Raw genomic sequence first — 19,127 nt, forward strand, 5'->3', positions numbered from 1 at the left:
GGACCATTATTGCCCCTTTGCAATTCTGCTTGTGTCAGCGCTGCCTGGAGCGTGCCAGCTTCCACACAGTCAGCTCCTGGTGCTCCTGGAACCCCTGTCTTCGTCTGCCTGGGGTGTCTGAGGCCCCAGCAGCTGCTTCTTGGGGCTCCAAGTGCCTCCATGCGCAGCTCCACAAATGAAAACTAGGGTCTGGCTGCTGTCCCTCCTCGCCACACGACTCAGGACAGAGACATTGAGACACATCCCTCTTAGGTGTCACCTGGGACTTTATCCAAGGGAGCCTCCCCGGTTTCTCTAAACGTGTGAGACAACATCAGATGCTTTCTGAAGCCAAGAACTACGACTTTCTTGCACTGCCCAGTCACCAATCTGATGAGCAAGAGGAATGAGGCACTTCGGGGTGTTTTGTTGCAGTGAACTTGACCCCTAGACCTTACTTCCCTTGCGCCATCACTTCCACCAGCCCCAGACCCGAGAGTGAGATGCGTCCTGAGAGCTGAACTGAAGACGCAGGGGCGGTCAGTCCTACCCGCGGTAGGAATAACTCAGCAAGGTCATTCGAAGCTGGGCTTGGATGACACTGGGTGACAGAACACTTTGCATGGAGTTTGGAAAGGTCACAGTTAGAGGTCAGTGGCTACCCTGGGTTTCAAGGCTGAGAGAGAAAGGGCCCACACATCTCCACAAGCCCACCCCATGGGGACTCCGCCTGACCTGTCAGTGCTACTGCAGATGCGCCCAGAGGCCCAAGGCTTCCGAGGAGGCTTCTGCAGCAGCCTCCGGGGCTGGCCGCGAACTGGGCCAAGGCTGCGGAGCTCGCGGAGGCAAGGCGCAAGACCAGAGCGGATCCCCGTCACCAAGCCGGCCCGCCGGGCCAAGGACATGAGCGTCTCTTCCTGACCCATCCACAAATCTGAGCTCACTGTCTTTTTCCCTGAGGCCGTCCCTCAAGAACGAGGTTTGCCAGTGCAAAAGCAGCCCTGGCCTGGCCAGCAGACCTAGTCCAAGGCAGCTGTCGCCAGCAGGGATGACAAAGGGTACGCCATCAGGGATGACAAAGGTACTGGGTGTTTAATGCTCCAGTGAGGTAGCCTCTGCCAACTCCAGGGCATCACCCTGGCCAAGCTCTCCATCGTCCCAGCGCGGGTAGGCTGCCGGGGAACAAGGTGCGCCAGCCCCACCTCGTTCTTTGCAAGGCACCCCTCACCCCTGCACCCAGGGCAGCGTCGTCTCCTCGGGCCTGTGCCCTAGCAGCCGCTGCCGGTTTCGGTGCTGATGACGGCGCCACCGCTCAGGGCTGCACGGCCATCCCGGGCGACTTTGCCAAGGCCGCCGCCCGCGCTGGAAAGAGACCGCGTTCACCAAGTCTGCCTGACGGGAGTCGGCGACGCCTGGCCAAGGCCCACATGAGAGCCTCCGTGCAGAGAAACAGCTCCGGCCGTGGCCAACACATAATATTTTCACCAGAAATACCGTGGGGGAGACAGGGAGGGGCCGCCGTCATCGGTAAGGAAGGGGCTGGTCTGAGGGGCAAGACTGAGCCCAAACTGCAGGTCGTGTCCTCAGGACGCCCCTGAGGCCCTGTCCCCTGTCTCCAGCGTGGCCTGTGCGCCCAGCCTGGCTCCTGCTTAGCAGTCGGCATCACCTTTCACCCAGTGGCTCAGTCCATCCAACTCCGAGGCCTGGGATCCCTGGCTGGCGGGGGCGGGTGATCCTGAACTCTGGCCCGGGGCTGGCCCGCGAACTGGGGCAAAGGTAACAGCTTCTGGCTCTCGCCTCTTTCTGGCAGTGTTTCTTCAAGCCTGGCTTGGAGCTCAGGTCTCCAGGTCTTTCACAGGATTATAGGCCCCTGATTTCCTGCTTTAAATCTTTCTACTTAAAGCAGCCGGAGTGATTTCTCTTGCCTGACTGGTGCTACTGGTTACCCGTGGAAAGCCCTTGACACACTTGGTATGTACTTGCACACGTACGTGAACAAGTAAATAAGGCCGCGAAGGGCGCACCTGCAGAACCGTATTTTAAAAATCCCCCAATGAGACGGAAAATGAACCTGGAAGACTCTGTGCTGAGAGTCACCTGTGTTCAGGGGCACCCACCACAAGGTGGGTGCCGCCACCACAGGGCCTCTGTCTACTCAGGGGCAGGAAGCTAACACATGGGTCTCATCTGGAGTATTTTCCAGAATCTGTGAGTCACAGAACTTCCTGCTGAATTCTCAGGCAATTAATAGAAGGTTGGCGCTGCCCTGCCTTTCTGGGGGGTCAGGCCTCCCTGCCTTCTCTGCCACCCAGAGTACCGGCAGATAAGCCCTCCCTGGCGATATGGAAACTGGGTGCGTTTTTGAAATGCAAATCCTAACCCTTATGTCCGCTCATTTTAATATGTATCAAATATGTTTGAAGTGATAGCATGGAATTATAAAACTTGGCTAATGGAGTCGTGAAAATTCAGAAATTACACCTGACACCAATCACTGAATTTGCGCTGAACTGCAGTGAACTCATTAGGTTTTGCTCAGGAGTCCCTGTAACCTCCGCCCCATGCCACCTCCTTCAGGAGTCCCTGTACCTCCGCCCCTGTGCCACCTCCTTCAGGAGTCCCTGTAACCTCCGCCCCTGTGCCACTTCCTTCAGGCTTTGGTTTTGCAGCCCTGTTTTAAAACATGGCTTAGCTCTTTAGTGCTTGAGAAGAATTTGCGTGGCTGCTTCATCCAGAAACAGGTCTTGCCAGCCTCCCCGGCCTTCCTTAGCCCAGCAAAGCTGACATACACATTAACCATCTGAGGTTAGTTCCCAGAGGCAGGCATAGGGACAGACTTAAACATATGACCTGCCACCTCCCTCCTCATATGAGAAAACTCTTGAGACACTCTTCTCTGAGTGCTTGATGCGCTGAGCTGCAAAGACCATCATCTTCCTCACAGGAGCTGTGGGGAGTGGTTTGGACGTTCAGTGCTGAGCTTTGAATTAAGGAAACTTCTCATGGTCATCAGGCTTGGATAGAGAAAACCCCCCCTACAAAATAATAGATAAAATCAGCAGCTCGTCTCTGGGGAATCTCAAGGATGAGGACACCATCAGCACCTAGAGTGATGGGGGATGGGGCTCTTGATGAACCGAGCTCCACCTAGACGCACGGGCCGCGTGGATGTCAGCGCACTGTTGTGTTTAATCAGGGGACGTTAGTCACAGCTGCCGCTCCTCTGCGATCCCCTCTGCCGCCACTGCAGGATGCCAGGACTCCCCAGCAGCTGCGACACTGATAAACCCTGAGGTCCAGATGGGGTGCCTGAGTCCAGAGGCCCAAAGTATTTATCTGGTGGCAAACTGATTACATGGAACCCTGCAGTGACCGGGAGGGCGTTTTATCTTTGTAGAAGATGCTGGCTCTGACCGGATGGAGGCGAAGTCTGCAAATGCCAAGGGTAATAATTTTTTGTGACAGTGAGGGCTATGCCTGCCTGTGTTGTCTCCCCTGGTGTAAATCTATTTTATTTTCTGCCACCTCATTACTTTATATGCTGTGTGTTTTTAATGGACTTTATGATTTACTTTCCAGGACACAGAATTTCAAGGTGACATTGCATCTGGATGAAAGCAAGAACAGGCAATGTCCGCAGAGGTTTGGTGTGGAGCTGCTGGGTGCCTGGGAGACTTAGAGACACAGCCTCAATGTCAGGAGGAGCAGGCACATCTACATGAGGAATGCTTGCCTCACGCTAGCTTCCTGTGCTTTCTTAGACTCTGTATTTGTCTACTTGGCACCTGCTACTCACAGGACGAAAATAACAGCCAAAGCTGTGTCTGTGTGTCCTGCAGGCTAGCTTTAAGGGACGTGCAAAAATCCCATGCATAACCAGTCCAATCAGTCCCAAACCACCCCCACCTCAACCCCCTGCTTTACTATTTCACACATCAAACCAAGATCCCCCTGGACCGAGTCACCCTAGTTCCAGGGACCAGACAACTAAGGCCACTGCCTTAGCCAAACCCACCAAAATCATTCAGACTGCCCGATCCTAAGCTGTTTTCCTCTCCTGCCTCATCTTTCCGACAAGAAACCCAGTAAGGGCTGCGGACCATGCCTTTCCCTCTACCCTTCCTGCTTCCTGGCGGCCCTGGGGCGTCCCCAAGGGCCCCGCTGGCCTGGCTCCCGCGTCTGGACCTGCGAGGATAGCTTCTTCCTGCATGACGGTCACTCCCGTGTCTAAGTGTCCGACCACACCTGATTTAAAGGCCTGGGGCACAAATTTTCAAACACCTGCAGCTGAGCCTTATTTTCCAAAGTGTAGTTATGGAAAGTTGGGGTGCACTGATGTTAGAAGCCAAGGAGCTAGTTTGAGGCCATTTTCCAGCTCTTAAATGCTTTTCAAACATCTTGGCAATGACCCCCCTTGAAGGCGGCAGAGCCCACCCCACACACAGTCCCCCAGCCCCACCCCCACCCCCAGCCTTCTTGCATCAGCTCGTGGGCACAAGGTCAACGGGACGCCTCTGTCCTGACCTCCGTACTGGGCGCTGGTGCCACAGGACGCGGGGACAGAGCCAGCCTGGCAGTTGCGGTGGCCGCTGCAGTGGCCAGGCTCCAGGGGCGGCGGCGACAGCAGAGCCGGGCCTGGCAGGGGAAGCTTTGTGTCAGCTGCAGCCCGGGCCGCGGGCGGCCGTGGCTCACGACCTGGGCTCCATTCTGGCTGAGGCTTCCCTCCCTCCCCTGTGCGCCAAACAGGGTGTCCAGGTTCCCCAGCGCCTCGGTGACCCACCCAGCAGTTACCCTTTAAGAAAATCATTTTCTGCTTTAATCAAGCAGCAGGTTTTACTGCTCGCACCCAAGAGCCCTGCGATGCCACGTGTGAGGGTTTCCTTCCTTCCGCCTTCCTTTCTCTTCTCCTTCTTCCTCCCTCAGGCTTTCTTGCTGGAAAGCACATACATGTAGTACTTGCCTAGTTTTAACACACACGCACGTGTATCTACTCTGTCCGTGGGGGGGTGTGTAGGAGCCTCTGGACACAGCACACAGCAGCACGAAGGTCAAACAGTGGAACAGTGATTTCTTTGCACAATCTGTCTTTAACTTCCTCAAAACATAACACGAGCAATCAAACACGCGCAGGCACGTGCACATTCCCTCAGGCGAGGCGCACACGTGATCCTCGCACACACGTTCCCCGGTCACTCTGCTCGCCCAAGCCTGTTCCTTATGTCAACTCATTGACTCCTCGTGACAGGCCACGCCGTGGGAACCCGTCGTCACAGCCTCCTTTCACGTGAGAGGAAACCGAGGTACAGATTGCTGGAGAGATCCGCCCCGGGCCACACAGCTTTCAGGGAGCAGAGCCAGAAGCGGAGTCTGCCTGTCTCGTGGGGGGCCCTTGGATTTTCAGAGTAAGGGCTGAGATGGCCGGGGGCCGCGGCAGCCCCAGGGGGCCTGACGATGGGAGATGGGGGGAGAGCACATGGGGGAGAGCACGTGCGGGAGAGGGAGCTGAAGCTGTGCAAAAGCCTGGGGGACACCCCAGTAGATGGGGTGTAGTAGATGGGGACACCCTCCAGATCCTGGGGCCCAGCTCCCCACACCCGAGGAGGAGCAGGGCGCCTGAGCAGATGTCAGTCCAGAGGAGGCCGGGGTTTGTGGTTCGGGGGACGCCCTTGCTTCTCTAGGGACTGGAGGCCAGGTCAAGGCTGGAAGGGTGACAGGCAAGCTCAGCCACGCCAGGTGACAGCATCAGCGACCCAGTGGCCCGGCATGAAGCTAACTGGGGATCTGGGGTTCGTCTGGGAAGAGGGACGGGCGAGATTGCAGCTGGCTGACCCTTGGCTCCATCCTCCATCCTCTTTCACTCAAAACCAAGCTGTTCTCTCAAGAGACAGACCCGGGACTCAGGAGGGTCCCCCTCTGTGGCTGAAGTTGGGGGGCTGAGGCAGTGACCCCAGAGCAGGGGGTACTTTAGGGCAGAGTGAAGCTGGATGGAGGGACAGTGAATTGGCTGACTGTCGCCACTGGACACGGCAGGCTGAATAGTCACAGGCTCCTCCTCCTGTGTGTGTGTGCGCGTGTGTGCGTGTGTGCGTGTGTGTGTGTGTGTGTGTGTGTGTGTGTGTGAGAGAGAGAGAGAGAGAGAGAGAGAGGAGAGCCGGGTCTGTGTGCTAGCGGGCACAGGCAGCGGTCAGCCTATGACCAGCCTTGCTCTGCCCTGCACACCCGGGGCTGGCTCCCAGGACGCCCCCTCGGCACACCACCACCACCGCCTGGCTCCCGAGCAGGGCAGCCCCGGGCTGACTGCCCTGCCTGCAGAACTTAGCCAGCCCGCCCTGGGCAGCAGCCTGGCTCTGGGGTGGGGGGTGTTGTCCCTCATCGCCACGCTGTGTCTGCCCCAGCATCTGTTCGGCCATGAAATGACATGACCAAGCCCAGGCTCACCTGCCTCTCCATTTGGGGCGGGCGTTTGTCAGCTGCCCAGGATTTTCAAGCCGGGCAGGTCCTCGGTGTCCTCTGGATGACCATCCGGCGCGGCCACAGGTAAGAAAAGTGCCCTCGAAGCTTGTGGAGACATTGTAGGATGGGGATGTTGTGGGGGTGAGGCTGGATACAGAATGTTGGAGGCTGCCTGCTTCTAGAAAAATTTGAGCCCTGTGGCTGTCCCTGCCAGGGCTGGGCAGTGCCCACCCCTCCTGCTGGCGGGGAGCAGCATCCCAGGAGTTGGTGGCTGTGCTAAATGGAATCTGCTTCTGTGCACAACGTTTCTTCCTTTGCCTTTTGTTTACTCATCAGCAAATATGCCACATGCTTTAATAAAGACTAACAGGATCAGTGGTATTCAGTGATTTGGAAGCTGGCAAGTTCATTGCTGGGGCTTTTCTGAGGCTGGGATGGTGGGGGATTCCTATATCAGCGGGCGGTAATCCAGATGACCTTTAAGATTCCACCCAACCTTGAGCTGTTAAGCTTCTGTGATTGATCAGTTATTGAGCAGCGTGGATATGAGAGCCGGAGCTATGCTCTCCCCCTTAAGCATCCCTAATGAGACTGTTTGGAAGAAGAAAGTATCATTTCCTAGAATTTAGGAACTTTCTTTGGGTATTGATGGAACTTTCTTTGGGAGAGCTGGAACTCCCCGTGATTGGGGGCACTGCTGGATGGCGGGAGAGGGGCTGGGAGGCATGAAGGCAGGCTTTCTGGAGAAGGTGATGTTCGTGGAAAGAATAAAAGGTGGTCTGATGGGTGAGAAGTTGAAAGGCAGCGGCAGCAGGAAGATGGACAAAGAAGCCGCCCTAAATTACGCTGAGTTCAATGGGACCGGGGCTTAGGGGGTGGTCAAGAGAGGCTGGGTGAGTTGGATGGGGGTTGGGACAGTCTGGACCCCACGTGCATCAGCAGCAGCCCCAGCTCAGCGGGGTGCTGGCGTCTGAGCACATTCACATCCGCAGTCATATGCAGTGTTTTCTGTGGAGGTTGCTCTGTGCACCTCATTCACCTGGACTCACTTTACAGATGGGACTCACCCCACAGCCAGCCCCTCCCCCAAAACTGTCACTTCAGTCATTTAGAGGATCTAAAGGTCCACGGCTCTTTCCTTGTGATCTCTTGCTACAGAGAGGTGGACTGTTCCTCTAATTACTGTTAATTACCTGGAACAATTTCTCCTCTGGTTTCCAGTAACGAATGAATGAAATTATCACAGTGGACTAATTACAAGGGATGCAAATTTGAGGCACCTTGCAGGAATATGTCCTCCAGAGTCAATGAAATCTCATTTGCACATTCTCCCAGAGCCCAGGACATCTCTCTCTCTCTCGCTCATATTTTCATGATGCAACTTCAGCTGGCCTGCGTTTCTGCTTCCCTTCCCCCTATTTTAACAAACTCAGGAAAAAATTCTTTCTTTAATATAGTGCCATTGCTTAAAAGGTAAAAACAGATCGAAGCCTTGGGATTTATGGTTGTGATGTTGCTTGGAAGGAGGGGGTGAAGCTGTGCATAGAAGATGCTTCTAGAATCTTGGACCCAGATGAGCCTGATTTTGGGGTTCAGCACCTCTCTTCTCACCACCCATCTACCACAGACCTCAGTTCTCATAGTGACTTAGCAAACATAAGCCTGGATGTGTTGTAGAGCAAACGCAGGGACCGGGCGAAGTACTCGTACAAAATCTCCCCCTGACAGGCTGGCACGGGGTGGGGCTTCACTTTGTGCTTGAGATGCTGAAGACCTGAATGTGAATTCCAGGTTTATGGCTGTTTAACTCTGGGGCCTTGGGCAAATCAGTCCACTTCTCTGGACAGTACTATTATTTTTAATTTACATATACTATGAGACCCAAATGAGGTTAAATGTACAAAACTTTCTTATAAATTTTAAAATACGCAAATGCGAGTTGTTCTTAGGAAGATCTTTTAGGCGTTAACCTCAAAGGGAACCCTGGAGTCCTCTTCCTTGCGTTTGCCCTGCTCTGTTTGCGCCATCCTGCTCTGTTTTCTCACAGCCAACCAAAAAGAAAGCAGGAGCCTCCACGCTTACGAGGTGGCTGAGATCAGCAACTGGCTCTTGTAACTCCCCTTCATGTTAACAAGCAAGCAAAGCTTCTAGGTGGTGGTCATAGTGGGGTGGGGTGAGTCACCTTTACTGGAGTCACCGACATCCCCAGAGAAAGTGGGGGGGTGGGGCCAGGGAGTCCTACACCTTGCAAGGCGGGGGATGGGAGAGACAGGAGCTGTGAGCTCGGCTTTGCAGGGGGAGCTGCAGGGGCCCAGGGAGCATCTAAAGTACAAAGTGAAGGCCTCCCCGGTGGCGCAGCGGTTGAGCGCTAGGTTGTGAAGCTGCCCGCGGCCTCTGCTGCGCCGGTTCGATCCCCGGCTGCTCCCCGGCCACAGGAGGAGGGTCCCACATGGCGCGCAGACCTCTCCTGCCGCCCGCTGCTCCCCTCAGCAGTGTACTTCTGAGGGGAGTGTACTTCTGCCTGTTCTGCTCCCCACTCTGGCTCTGGTGAATTCGCTCACCCTCCTGCGCTTCTGACTGTACCCAGTGCTTGTATAAATAAAAATAAATAAATCTTTGGAAAAAAAAAATCTCAATGACAGGGCCTCCCCCGGTGGCACAGTGGTTGAGCGCTGGGCTGCAAAGCTGCCCGCAGCCTCTGCAGCATTGGTTCGATCCCCTGCTACTGGCGAGGGTCCCACATGGCATGCAGACCTCTCCTGCTGCCCGCTGCTCCCCTCAGCAGTGTACTTCGCTCCTTCTGCCTGCTCTGCTCCCCGCTCTGGCTCTGGTGAATTCTCTCACCCTCCCGCGCTTCTGACTATACCCGGTGCTTGTATAAACAAGCAAACAAACAAACAAACAAACAAATAAATAAATAAAAACATGCCTCTAAAAAAAAAAAAATAAAATAAAGTACAAAGTGAAGCCCGACCCGGTGACGTCAATGGGAGACTTTGTAGGGGCCCCTGGTCCTTGCGCTTGCTCTGCAGCAGATCTGGGCTTATGTTTGCTACGACACCATGAGAACTGAGTCTGCGGTAGCCGGGTGTAGAGCTGGGCAGACAGTCCTCAGCGCTGCAGTCCCTCCCTCTGGCTTTCCCGCAAAGTCAGTCTCTGCAGGCAACGCCAGGATCTCAATTCCGCTCATCTCGCCCAACTCCTCGCTCAGATCCTCAACTCAACTCACTCAACTTAACTCATCTCTCTCAAGGGCTCACCTAGCTCACTCCACGCCGCCCGCTCACCCACTTCTCTTGCCGCCACCTGTTGGTGAGCAGAGGGCGGGGACCCAAGGCCTCCTGGGTCGTGTCCCTGTTCTCTCATCGCCCCTCCCCGTGTTAGCGCGTCTGTCCCCGTGTTACAGAGACAACACCGAGACCGGGCTCTGGGGACCTGGGTCTCACCGGCTCTCCTCTGGGGCAGGTCGGGCGTGGGTTACGGGGGCAGCTGCACGGTCCCAGAGGAGAAGCCCGCGTACTCAATTAAGCCAGGGAGAACCCTACAGCCCTTGGCTCGTGGGGGGCCCTTTTGTACCTTTGACATGACCTTTGGCATGACCCTGCCATGTTTTCCTGGTCTTGCTCAGGTTCGGGAGGTGAGAGGAGCCCGGCAGGAGCCAGCAGGAGCTCCGGGACGCCCCTGGAGGCCGTGCTGGGACACAGCAAAGGCCCGGCCGCCCCCTTCGTGGCCTGGGCAGCTCGGCACCCCCTCTGCAGCCATGGGCCCCATGTGCCGTGCGCGCCCGCCCTTGGCACAGCTCGGGCTGTGGTGGCTCCTTCTGATTCCAGCAGGTGAGTGGGCGCAACCACAGGCCGCCGGGTCATCCCTGTGCGCTCACAGGCCGCGTGGAGGAAACTTGCGCAGGGGGGCTCGGACGACAGCCAGAGCTGCAGGGGCCCGGGGAGCTCACAGCAGGCGCTCACAGCTCTGACAAGGCAGGGGGTCACCTTGAGCCTCCCAAGAACAGAGCCCCTCATCTGCAAGATCAGTAATGCCGAGACCATCGCAGGGCTAGCAAGGACGGTGCCCCCGAAGTCCGACCGGCCCTGGGGCCTGCGGGCACCCCGCACCCTGCTGCTGCGTGCCTCTGGCTCCTGGAGCAGAACTTGCCAGTCTGCGCGCAGCAGAAGCCCAGGAGGCAGAGCGTGCAAAACACGGAGAAGAGGCAGGAGCGACTCCCTCAGGCCTTGGGGAACCGTGGCTGGTGATAAGAGCCCCAAACTTGTGGTCTGAGAAAAAATAGGGGAGCTGCTGAAGTGGCATGAACCACAGTTTGTGCTTCATCGTCAAGCAGATGGGGGTGAAGGGCACTAAGCAGCCAGTCAGGGGCCTGCCTTTCTCTCAGCGGGGTCCCCACGACCCCCACAGCCAGACAGCTCCTCCATATTGCTGTCCTGCCCCCCTGGGGGGGCCTCAGTTCCAGGCAGTCTCGGCCCGGTGCCGCGACCCTCCCCACGCCCTGCCTGGCCTTCTCCCTGCAGCCAGGGCCTGGTGCTTGGGGTGCCGACCGCACCCTGATGCTCGGTGCAGCCGCCCCGCGCATGATTGTGCTTAATTCTCTAGAGCGTTTTGACGCAGGTTCTGGGGAGCGCCCCCCTTTGCAGATGAGGAGAGAGGCTGGGATGTGGAGTGGGTTGGGGGTCTGGGGAGGAGCCACCGCCCCACTGCGGCCTCCCGACGCCCACCCCTGTGCCCCCAGCGCCCGCGCAGCGCGGCCCGCGCGTCCAGGCCGAGGACCGGCTCTTCAGGCACCTGTTCGGCGGCTACAACCGCTTGGCACGGCCGGTGCCCCGCACCTCCGACGTGGTGATCGTGCGCTTCGGGCTGTCCATCGCCCAGCTCATCGACGTGGTGCGCAAGTCTCCCCGGGGGGCCCCTCGGCACCCCTCTGCAGCCTGCCCTTCCCGCCTCACCCCTGGAGCCCGCCTCACCCCAGGGCCCTCCCCGCGGGGGTCGGGTCTGCTGGTCCGCAGTGGGGTTCCCAGACGCCCAGCTTGCTCCACCTGGCATAAGTCCAGAGGACCCACGGGGCCTGTGTGATCCCGAAGACTCTGGGGGGGGGCGGATGAGCTGGTTTGGGGGTGCCACAGGAGAGCTACTGCTGAGTGGGGCCGGGCTCATCCCACGCCACCTGCTTGCTCTCGCCCCGCTGCTGTCCAGGATGAGAAGAACCAGATGATGACCATCAACGTCTGGCTAAAGCAGGTGAGCGCCCCCCACGCCCCGCGCCCCCCCCAAGTGAGTGAGGTGGCAGGCGGCGGCCCAGCCAGGGAGTGGCGGGGTGAGCACCAGCAGGGCGCAGAGGGGCCTGTGGCCCACTTGTGCCCTGGACGTGGAAGGCAAGCGATGGGGTGCATTAGGCTGCTGTCGGGCTGCACGCCTGGGCCCCAGCTCCGAGCCCTGTCTGGGCATCCTGCCCTTTCTAGCCTGTGGAGCTGGGGGTGGGGCAGGCCTGGATGTGGCAGTGCAGGTCCCGTGACCTCTCCCCACCCCAGGAGTGGGATGACTACAAGCTGCGCTGGAACCCCGCCGATTTCGGGAACATCACATCCCTGCGGGTCCCCTCGGAGATGATCTGGATCCCCGACATTGTCCTCTACAACAAGTAGGAGGAGGCTGGGGTCCCGACGGCCCTGGGAGGAGCTCCTGCGGGGCTAGGGGAGGGAAGTTGGGGGGGCGGGGTAAAGGGAGGCTCCCGGGACACCCCTCGGGAGGTGGCCCTCCTTGGTGTCAGCATCATCGCCTCCCTGTCGCTCCCAGCGATACCAATACCCATCACCACCTTTTCTCTGGATTCTTTATTTCTTTCATATCGCTCTTCACTCACACGGCTGCGTGTATCCAGCACCCACGACGTGCCAGTGCCAGGCGCTGTGCAGACACAGATTTGCCAACACAGTATTGTTTAAGAAATGTGCGTGGTGCAGGGTCTGAGTTTGAGGATGCAGGCTGGCTAGAAGGCGCGAGGAGCATCTGGGTGACACCCACGTGGAGGCTGATGCCCGTGGTGTGGATATTTTATTTTATTTTTTTAAAAAAGATTTATTTACTTATGCATACAAGAACTGGGGTACAGGCCAGAGATGTGGGGGGTGAGAGGACTCACCAGAGACAGAGTGGGGAACAGAACAGGCAGACTGACTGAAATACACGGCTGAGGGGAGCAGCTGGCAGACAGGAGAGGTCTGCCGCGCCATGTGGGTAGCTCCCTGGCTGGGGATCGAACTCGTGCTGCAGAGGCTGCTGATAGCTTTGCAGGTTGTGTCCCTTGTGCCACCAGGGAGGCTGGTGTGGGTATTTTAAAAGATGACATTCTTTATGGTTGCCTTGTGATCAAGACCCCAAAGGACAGTCTTTCAGCACAAGACTCAGAGTACGAGGCAGGGGAGTCCAATGGGAGCCCCGAGGGACCCTCCGCTAGCCCCGCAGTTGGGGGTTTCGTTACTAGAAGAAACAGAGACCCGTGCTTTGTGTGTTTGCCATCAAATAATTTCACTTGGGAGACAAAAATTTAAAATTAAAAGCAGTTTGGCATGATGTTTGCAAATGGACATTTTTAAAGTGGTCCTGTCGGGCGCCAGTCCTTGGGGCGGTGAGGGTGTGACAGGTGATTGGGGTGATGTCGTATGTCCTGCACACCCAGGTCCTTGGAAAATGTCAGGACACAATAGCTTTTTAATTGTTCGAAGTTCTGCAGCAAAAAACCAACAACAAAAAGCAACAACAACAACAACATTTCCCAACTCATTGATGTCTCCAGACGGCCCCGGGGGACCGCGAGGATGCCCTCAGGCACCTGCGATCAGCGGTGCCTGCAGGGTCCCTGGCCTCCAGCCTGGGTGCTGCTCCCTGTCCCCCGACCCATTTTCTCGCCCTGGAGCCACTCCCGAGACCCTTCTAGTTTCTGCTGCTGTGAGCAGGCAGAGGTCTGGGGCAAAGCTTAGCACCAGAGTTTTAGGATCGCTGGTGAGGCTTCGCCAGCAGGGCCCGGTCCTCCCGGGGCGGGGTGTGTGTGTGTGTGTGTGTGGTTGGGGGGGGGCGTGTGTCCCTCGGCAGCACATCTGCTGAAACGGGGACACAGGGGTTAAGCATGGCCCCCGCTGGGGATGACGCGACATCACGCAGCCTTCCATGTTTTAAAGAGAAGGGTCTTCCCCCACACCCTCGCCCACCCCAGGCCAGCGGGAAGATCCCAGAATCTGCACCTCTTTCCTCAAAATGGGGTGCACGCGCCATCTCGTGGTGATTATGTGAGGTGACAAAAATACATCTTTAAAAAGATTTAAATGTTGCCCTGATCCTTTTGTTACCTTTTGAAATCCACCTTTCCAACCTGCCCATCTCTCCGCCGGGAGCTGCTCCGTGGGAAAGACAGACGTCTCCAGGTGTGCTCCTCCTCCCGCGCATAGGGTGGGCGTGGGAGCTGGAGGGGAGGGCTGCTCCTTAGAGGCAAGTTGGGGGAGCCCCCTGCACCACCTCCCGGAGGGAATCCGGCTCTGACTCCCAGGAAGCCTCGCCTGCCGGGGCCCCCGCTCCAGTGCTCCCAGAGCCCGCGTGGACCACGCCCAGCCCCTGGACCATGCACCTCACCTCCCCCTGCCCCCCTTCGTCCCTGCTCCGCTCTGCCCCAGCCCAGCACCCCTGTTAGTTGTGACTTTCCCTTCCTCTGTCCTTGTGCTGGGGGACGCTCTGCGGGCTGCCCTCCACCCTAATCTCTCCGCCAGATCTCCTGTCACTCAACATCTGGCGCAAAGGGCAGCTTGCATGGTGACCTGCTCAGTCCAGTCAGAAGGGAGTCCCCCGGCCGTGAGGCCTTGGGGAGCCTTCCCATCACCCTCATTGTGCTGCTGCCAGACCGCCTCCTTGTGCTGTGGACGTTGGGGCCGAGGGCTGCCATTCATTTCTCCTGGTCCCTCCAGGTTAGGCTCGTGGTCACTTTGCGAGGCCCCCAGAGAGGCGCTGGGTGGTCAGGCTGCTCAGAAATCCTTCCTTCACCAGCAGGGTGTCCTCAGCTGCTGGGGGGGGAATATACTCATAATCAACATTTAATGTTAAGTGAATACAGATGGGCCATGGAACGACGTATTCCTGCAACACAAATAGTAAAAATGGTATATATCTGCTCGAAATAATAACCAGCGCTGGGTGATGTCTACAAGGCGGTAAGTTTACATTCTTGGTATTTTCCTATTTTCCACAAGTTGCTGCTTTTGTAGCTAAAACGATGGAGTTTGAAAGAGGACGTGGGTGGCCATAAACGTCTGTGCCAGGGACAGTCCCGCCCACTCGCTTGCAACCAAACAACTTGGTCACATCTGGCTGTGTGATTGGGGTCCCCGACTGCCGGTTGCCTGGGGCAGCCCGGCCCCCCAGCTGCTCTCTCCTCCCCAGCGCAGATGGGGAGTTTGCGGTGACCCACATGACCAAGGCGCACCTCTTGTCCTCCGGCACCGTGCGCTGGACGCCGCCCGCCATCTACAAGAGCTCCTGCAGCATCGATGTCACCTTCTTCCCCTTCGACCAGCAGAACTGCAAGATGAAGTTCGGCTCCTGGACCTACGACAAGGCCAAGATCGACCTGGAGCAGATGGAGCAGACGGTGGACCTGAGGGACTACTGGGAGAGCGGCGAGTGGGCCATCGTCAATGCCACGGGCACCTACAACTCCAAGAAGTACAACTGCTGCGTGGAGGTGTACCCCGACGTCACCTACTACTTCGTCATCCGGCGCCTGCCGCTCTTCTACACCATCAACCTCATCGTGCCCTGCCTGCTCATCTCCTGCCTCACCGTGCTGGTCTTCTACCTGCCCTCCGACTGCGGCGAGAAGATCACGCTCTGCATCTCCGTGCTGCTCTCGCTCACCGTCTTCCTGCTGCTCATCACCGAGATCATCCCGTCCACCTCGCTGGTCATCCCGCTCATCGGCGAGTACCTGCTCTTCACCATGATCTTCGTCACGCTGTCCATCGTCATCACGGTCTTCGTGCTCAACGTCCACCACCGCTCCCCCAGCACCCACAACATGCCCCGCTGGGTGCGGGCGGCCTTTCTGAGCCGTGTGCCCCGCTGGCTGCTGATGAGCCGCCCCCCGCCACCCCTGGAGCTCCTGGACCCCCCAGACCTGAAGCTCAGCCCCTCCTGTCGCTGGCTGGAGACCTGCGTGGATGCGGAGGAGCAGGGGCGGGAAGAGGAAGAGGCGGATGGGTGGGTGCGTGCGGGTGGCTCTCCCCGCTCCACCGGTGTCCTTTACAGCCACGAGGGGCTGCACCGAGGGGCCTCGGGCCCCCAGGAGGAGGCCCCGTTGCAGGAGAGTGGGGTGCTGCTGTCACCCCACATGCAGAAGGCCCTGGAAGGCGTGCATTACATTGCCGATCACCTGCGGTCTGAGGATGCTGACTCTTCGGTGAGCTGGGGCTGGGGAGGGGCCCCTGGGAGCCCCTGCAGCCTGGCAGGAACCATCTCCACCTGGGTGTCAGCTTGGCCAACCCAGTCTCCTCTGTGGGGCCCCTTCCCTCGCTCCTGCCCTGGGGTAGGAGATGGATTTGGCCAATGAAGACACTGATTGGCGGGTGATGGAATGGCAGTCGCCAGTGCCCGGCTGAGCTGAGCTGGGAACAGAACCAGCTGGTGAGGGGTGCATTCCCGAGCCACTGTGGGTCGCCCTCCCCCTAGTGGTGTGGGGGAGGCGAGGCCCTGGCTCCAGGGCCATGGAATCCACGGAATCCACTAGGCTACCATGCCCTCAGCCTTCCTTCTTGGTCCTGAGGGGTCTCCTCCTCCTCCTTGTTCGTGGCTCTGGAGTCTCTTGAGCTTCACTGTCCACTCACACACCCCGAAGCGACTTGGCTGTGCCAGATGGGTGGCCCTCCCTGACCCCCACCGTGGCCAGCACTGTTGGGCGGGTGGGTCACTGGCCAGGAGCATAGAGTTCTCACCAGCTTAGGGAAGGGCGAGAGGCCACAGGTTATCACTGGCTCGTCCTGGGGAGAGGTAAGAACCTCTGAGGGGACCTAACCTCAGAGCCAGACCTGCCAGCCCAGGCTGTGAGCCCCAGTTTCACAAGGACCCCTCTCTGCCTCCCCCCACTTCCCTGGGCCTCCTGATCTACCTTTGCCTACCTCCCATCTCCGCCTCCTGCAGGTGGGTGGGTGAGGAGGTGAGAGGAAACATGGGGGTAGAAAAGTCTTCACCATTTTTTTAAAGACTGGGGTGGTGGTTCTAGAACCTTCTTACGTCCCTCCAGTCTCCGTACCCCAAGCCTGCAGAGAGGCCCAGGCTGTGCGGGAGTGGCGGGCAGGGGCAGGAGCTTGGAGGGCCTGAGTCTGCAGACATTCCCCTCCGCCCCTCCCCCACCTGCTCTAGCTTCCCGAGTGGGGGCCACGCTGCAGGGCCCGTGCGTGGCGGGGACCCTTCCCTCTCCAGGCCCTGTGACCGGCGCCCTTCCCCACGCAGGTGAGGGAAGACTGGAAGTACGTGGCCATGGTCATCGACAGGATCTTCCTCTGGCTGTTCATCATCGTCTGCGTCCTGGGGACCGTCGGGCTTTTCCTCCCGCCCTTCCTGGCCGGAATGATCTGACCTCACGCCCCCCCTCATGGCCCCCTCGACCGCCTCTGTGGAAGCCCCGCGGTGGCCCCGCCGTGACAGCACCGTGACAGCGCCGCGCCGCGTGCACTCCAGGACCGCAGGGGGCAGGGCCCCTTTTGGGGGCGAAGAGAAGAGGGTCCCTCAGCTGGTGACGAGAGTCTCTGGAGTGAGGGGTGCAGGCCTGAGTGACAGGCGAAGCGGGGCGGTGGGCGGGGCTGGGCGGTGGGGAACAAACATCAGCTCTCAAAGGCAGGGAAGGTGGGAGAGGGAGCCACGGGGGTGGGGGTGGGGGTGGGTGAGGGTGGGTGAGGGTGGGGTGGGAGGGCTGTGGACAGCGTCTGGGATTCAGAACAGCAGGAAGCTGCCGCAGCGCGGGGTGGGGCTGTGGGAGGAGGTCGGGAGGGGAGTCTGGGGTCCGCCAGGGAGGGCGCAGCCTGAGCTGCGGGTGTTACAGTAAACGGGACAGGCTTTTGCAGGAGGCGGTACAGGGGAGGCCTCCGGTGGGGTGGGAAGGCAGGGCAGCCCCTCTGGGGGGTGACAGCGGGTGGGTGCCGGTAGCTGGGCCATCCCATCCACAGGACACACTTTCGGGTCCCCGGGTGCCCCTCGCCTGCAGCCCAGCGCTCAGCCTGCTGAAGACGCCTCAGCACCAGCCGCGCCGGAGGCTGGCAGCACCAGGGCCCTGCCCGAGGGACACCCTCTCTAGCACATGGCACAGCAGGGACACTGGGCACCCGGCTCAGGCTCCGGCTCGCGGCGCCCTCCCTGCCCAGGGCCCGTCCTGGGCTCCTCCATCAGCACCCGCCTGGGAGCTGAGGGTTCCGCTGGGCTCCTTCCTGGCCGCCTCTCGAGGCTTTATTATTCCCGCTCCCGGCTCCAGCCCTGGGGGGGCCACACTGGGCACGATCGCTCGCGGGGGCCGAGGAGAGCACGTCACTCCGGACTCGACTGCTGTGCCCGTGCAAAAGCTGCAGGACCCTCCCCCTGCGCACCGGGGGCCCTCGCGGCTGCTCTCCACTGGGACTGGAGCTGCCCAGGAGCCTGGAGAAGCCGCAGGCCCGCTGCTGCTAACTGACTCGGGCGCCGGGGCCAGCGTGGGGGTCCTGGCCGGAGGCGGAGCAGGGCAAGCTCCCAGTTTCCCTTTGGCCTTCGGGGTGTGCTCCTTCCAAGTCCCCACCGGCCTCTCCCGACAGACTCAGGGGAAATCCACTGGCTTGGGGATAGCCTGGCCCCACCTCAGCTCCTCAGTTCTCTCCAAAGAGCCCCACTCAGTGGCCCTTTTAGGCTTCCGGCCCTTCCCTGTCCCCGTGAACGCAGCCCGACGCCCCCGCCTCCCCTCCCAGGCGGGCCCTGGTGCGCGGCGTCCTGCGTGTGGGTCACGTGCCCCGTCCATCCTGCATGTCAGTAAAGAGATGAACTATATGCCAAGCGGCCGCTCCTTCAGCCGTGGACCCGCCTTCGTGTGCCAGGCCACTGAGCCCTCTGCTGCCCTGGTTGCTGGATGCCAGCCGGGGACAGGGCCGCCTGTCCTGGCCACAGAGGGGCTGCCCTGGGGCCCTCTGGGTCTGCCTTCGGTCAAGGGCAGAGGCACAGGCCTGGTGCTGAGGCCGGCACCGGCCCCTCCCCTGCCCCTGCCATGAGCCAGTTGGTTTCTTCCAAGGGCAGTGGCTCCAGGTCAGGGTCCCCCCAAAAAAAGAGGAGATCAGAACAAACCATAAAGCAAATGACTCCATTTTACTCATCTATAGTCATGTAGAAAGGTGAAAGTGTTCTCTAGAGACACTTTGGTGGATGAGGCGGGTGGGGGAAGGGCCAGAAGGAGTAAGAAAAGGGGAAAAGGGAGGGAGGAGGGACGAGTTGGGGGAATGGCTGTCTGGGGGGCATTGGGGCCTCGCCTCTCCCCTTCTCCCGACCCACGTCCTGCTGACAATGGGGGTGCTGGGCCCGGACTCCCACAGCTTGTTCTGGACTGTCCCAGGCTCCGGGGCACCCACTGTCAGCCCAGACGGTCACATTAAATAAATCCCAATATACACTGTACAAGAAAGCCAGCCCCCCGCACC

General features: G+C 59.1%; 1 protein-coding gene across 2 annotated transcripts; it reads left to right on the forward strand.

The window, feature by feature from the left end:
• Positions 1-10,192: 10,192 nt before the first annotated feature.
• CHRNA2 (cholinergic receptor nicotinic alpha 2 subunit) lies at positions 10,193-17,055 on the forward strand (the record flags this gene model as incomplete). Of its 2 annotated transcripts, XM_084232553.1 has the most annotated exons (6): positions 10,193-10,265; positions 11,174-11,325; positions 11,635-11,679; positions 11,970-12,079; positions 14,866-15,880; positions 16,930-17,055. In XM_084232553.1, the coding sequence occupies 6 exons, from the start codon at positions 10,193-10,195 to the stop codon at positions 17,053-17,055; spliced, it is 1,521 nt and encodes a 506-aa protein (XP_084088679.1). The 2 variants fall into 2 exon arrangements, with proteins under 2 accessions (XP_084088679.1, XP_084088680.1); XM_084232554.1 differs by lacking the exon at positions 10,193-10,265 and having other exon boundaries at positions 11,212-11,280.
• Between the last annotated feature and the right edge of the window lie 2,072 nt (positions 17,056-19,127).

The sequence above is a fragment of the Talpa europaea genome (assembly GCF_964194135.1).
Source record: "Talpa europaea genome assembly, chromosome: 4".
NCBI lineage: Eukaryota > Metazoa > Chordata > Mammalia > Eulipotyphla > Talpidae > Talpa > Talpa europaea.